The following is a 4,004-nucleotide window of genomic DNA, read 5'->3' as shown; positions in this document are numbered from 1 at the left end:
CTCCCCTGCCACCTCCGGCACCGCCGCCTGCTCGTCCCGGCCCTGCCTCCACGCTGCCGGCTCCCACTCCCTCGTTCTGGCCCTTGCTTCTCTCCATTGCCTTCCCGCTTCTTGCGTGGAGGTAGCAACTGCTCTTTTTGCTTGTTTCCCCCTCCTCAACACTACTAGCTGACCTTCCCTACCTCTTCACCCCCCTGGCCGTGTGTTTCCCTGTTTGCGCTCCTCAGCTAAGGCCCTACCCTCCAGGGTGTCCTAATCCCGTGTTGAGCTCCCTTTGAAGTGCTCTCCCGCCCCCCATTATGTTTGCAGGCTCCAGACCATGTTCCACCAATGCCTCCAGCTGGGTTGCTTACCCTCAGATCTCCTCTTCCAGGAGGTAGCGCTGCCTATAGAAATAACTTCTGCCCAACACCCATTCCACGTGTAATGCGCGTTCTTCAGTTTTTGCATCCCATCAGCTTTGCCACTGCATCTCAGTCCTGCTTCTCCACTGCCTCGGTTGCAACATTAATCATGTCCTTCCTTTTAAATTGGAAAAATGTACTGAAAACTTACTGGTTTTATGCTGCCTAGACTGTAAATGCTTGGGGTCATGCACCTGCATGTCTCCCACCGCAGTGAGGAGTTTCAACAGACCACGGAAGGTGGGTCGTATGCTATTGATGCTAATTCAGTGACGAATCTGAAATCCATTTCCTTAATAAAATAACAAAGTTCAAACAATGTAATGTATGAGGTTGGCCACGGCCCAGTTCCGAGCATCTCCTTGGGGATGCTGTACACTTTAGTTTTTGTTATACCTACCTCCAGCCTCGGACGCTGTTGGTGAAGTGCCAAGGAATCAGATCTTGTGCATCATAAAGAAACAAATGGAAAAACAAGTAGTAATACCAGAGATTTATCTCTGCATTACCTCTGTTAGTTCAGGCATTCATGAACTGAAATGCGTATTACAACGAAAACAGAACAGAATATATTGTGTAGATAGTCACAGCAGAAGCTATTTGTATGCTTTTAAAGCATGTCAGCACGGCTTTCAGTGAGAACAACATGAGCTTCAAAGAAACAGGAGCTAAGTTCAATCGGTTGATGGAAAATGCAAGAGGCGCTTATTAACCTCAAACCCTCCAGATGTGCTCTGGGGTGGGTTTTATCACAGTGTCTCCATTTTTAGGTTTAATATACCTTTTAAAGACACAACACCTCTTAAAATAATGTGATCATAAATGTAAAGAAGGAAGCATTCTGATCCAAATACATTTTTTTAGAGTCGTGGGTGAGATCTGAATAAGACATAAAGCTGCATTTCTCCAAAAGATTGATGCCAGTGAGAATTGGTTCAGATAATTTTATGTTTTTCATCATTTACAATATTGTTTAGGTCCCTTTAGGCAGACAGTTTCATCCCTTGACGAATTACAGGGATAGCAAATAGAGCATAGGAGTGGGCTAGGAGAGCTCCTGCAATTTTCACAAGATCTGTACAACCTGCCAGGTTCTTCTTCCCTTTTTCCTGACCGCTGGCTCTGAGCAGGGTCTGCAGTGTCTCACACATGCTTGTTTCTAAACCAGCATGGTCATATTACCCCACTTTCCCCGTAGATCCTGAGTGATGTGTGAGAGGGCTTGCAACAATTTAAATGCAGGGAAGACCATGAGGCATTTGGACATCTTGATAATGAGGAATGTAAAATATCACAGACAGATACACAAACCAAAAACTGCTTCCCTCAGCACTTCAAATGCAGAACTGACTGCCTAGGAACACAGAAGTCCTTTCTCCAAGGAGTCACTAGCTTCTGGGTGAAATCTCAGCTGTTACTCCTGAAGGAGATTACAACAGAAGAAATCCTGGATTCTCACCGCAGTGGTGAAAGAGAGAGACAAGGCAGATATCAGGTATATCCGGATTAGAGTTTTAGGTTTAGTGATACAGTTTGAGATTAGCATACTCTTCATAAGAAAAGTATTCATATTTGACTCATTCTGCAAACACCGGAGACAAATACAATTTTTGCAGTGAATCACAAAATAACATTGTCTAGGAATAAAAAGAGTTAGCGAGGCCCATCTCCTCTCTGCTGACTTGGGTTGGGTGCACCTGCCCTTTAGCCTTAGTGATCTCAAACTCAGGCACCTACTGAAAGGCAATTATAGCTACTCTGCTGTAGCTAATGGAAAGCAAAAGCATGCCCAGAGCATGATACATCCCATCACAAAATAGTACCTTCAGGCTTCTGGAGAAGCTCACCTCATTCCCTTGTCTATAAAGGGAATGCAGACAACTACCTTAGCCTACTCACTGAATTTTTAGATAGCTAATGCGAGGCGAGAAGAATCCCCTCCTCACTGATTGACCATAGCAGAGAGATCACGCAGTTCTAAAAACAGCAACACAGGAGTGATGATGTTAAACTGAGGGCATGGCTCTTGCCCCAGGTATTTTTGAAGATGTCCAACCGCAAACATGGAAGAACACACACTAGGTGTAGGTCAGCTTTCTACCATGGTGCAATATTTCATTACCACTCCAGCTTTTGTCGGAAGGTGGTAAGGGTCTCTGGTGTTGTTGAGTTCAGCAAACTTTTCCACGTCATCTCGCGTAACCACTTCATGTGATCACCATCGTTACTCAGTCCCTGTGATCAGCTCTCTAACATGCAATCTTACATTCTATGACTGCTTCGGGTGAACTCGGTGCATCTCGCCTACTCTGAGGTGCCAGCAATCATACACTGGCATATCTATACATTACATTTCCATTTCACCCTTTGGTACTCCTGATACTAAGAAATCTAAATCTGACGGTCATAAATGTTATGGATTCTAGGGCAATCTAGAGAAAAAGAAAAAAATTCAAGGTATCTTACTACGCCTGAAGGTGATAAGTCATTTTAAGAACAAAATACATTTGCCTATTATTCCTCAGCAGACTGAATTTGCCAGACTAATCATAGAGAAGCTCCATTAAAGTGAGTTATAAAAATCAATAAAAATAAATCAATTAAATACAAAAGAGTACGTTCTAGGTCAGGATGAAGAACAAAACTGACAAGGACGTCAGCTATCTGCCCTTTCTTCTGACCCCAGAAGTCTTCAAAATTCTCTCACTCAGTTTTAATTTCTCTTTCAAATTTTCAGTGACCTCAGTCTGGGAAGGGACTCACATGTTCATGTCACAGGGATTTTCTGTGGTACGTCTCACCATCACATCAGAGCTCCACCTATAACTTATAACCGGTTTTCCTACAGTCCTGTGAGAGAGAGAGGAAAGCACCTTAATTTCCCAAACTTTCCAGTGGAGAAAACCAACATGAGATGGTGATAAGATTTATCCAGTATCCCTCAAGGATTTGTGTACAAGGCAGGAGTGAATGTTGCATTTTCCGAGACCAAGTTCATAAGCTCAACCAGAGGACTATTTTCATTCACAACTTCATGTTCATACTCTTGATCCCAGACGGCTGCCCACAAGACACAATTTTATGGGCTGGGGGTCCCAGCAGAAGGAAAAATTCCTCAGGAATATCCTCTCGGTTCCACTGTGTCTGGGAAGAACGCAGCCGTTCACAGCGGCTCATACACGGGTGGATTTGCAAGGATGGTTTTCCTCCCAAGGCCTGACCCCCAGCTGAGCAGAGGCCAGCACACACCACTCAGGAATCTCAATCATGGGCCTTCTGCCCCAGCAAGAGCCTTCCCTGTGCCCAAAGCCCCGCACGCCCCGGGGGGCTATTCCCACCAGCGTGTGTAACACGGACAGGAGCTGCACCCGTACCCTCTTGGACATCAAGAAAAAGCACTTTTGGAGGGCTCACGGCCTCACTTTCTCCTTCTGAGCAGTGAAGCGAAGTTGCAGATGCAGGCTGGGAGAAGCATGCAGGCAGCAAGGGCTGCGCCTCTCTCCTCCTGACAGCTCTCATCCAGGGAGGCAACAGCTGACCTTTATATTTACCTCACAAGACTTGTCAGTTGCTATTCTTGCTCTCGAATAAGGACTGGAG

At 45.3% G+C, this 4,004-nt stretch overlaps 1 protein-coding gene across 1 annotated transcript in view; it reads right to left on the bottom strand.

Annotated features, from left to right (window-relative positions):
• CRH (corticotropin releasing hormone) overlaps window positions 1–2,597 on the bottom strand; it is a 4,779-nt gene extending 2,182 nt beyond the window's left edge. Inside the window, 2 exon segments of the mRNA XM_009335088.1 lie at window positions 1,125–1,185; window positions 2,527–2,597. Of these exon segments, the coding sequence (XP_009333363.1) occupies window positions 1,125–1,185; window positions 2,527–2,597 (132 nt within the window).
• Between the last annotated feature and the right edge of the window lie 1,407 nt (window positions 2,598–4,004).

This window comes from Pygoscelis adeliae, unplaced genomic scaffold (assembly GCF_000699105.1).
Source record: "Pygoscelis adeliae isolate BGI_AS28 unplaced genomic scaffold, ASM69910v1 Scaffold101, whole genome shotgun sequence".
NCBI lineage: Eukaryota > Metazoa > Chordata > Aves > Sphenisciformes > Spheniscidae > Pygoscelis > Pygoscelis adeliae.
Note: the sequence above shows the minus strand (reverse complement) of the source record. Positions and strands in the feature narration are given on the sequence as shown.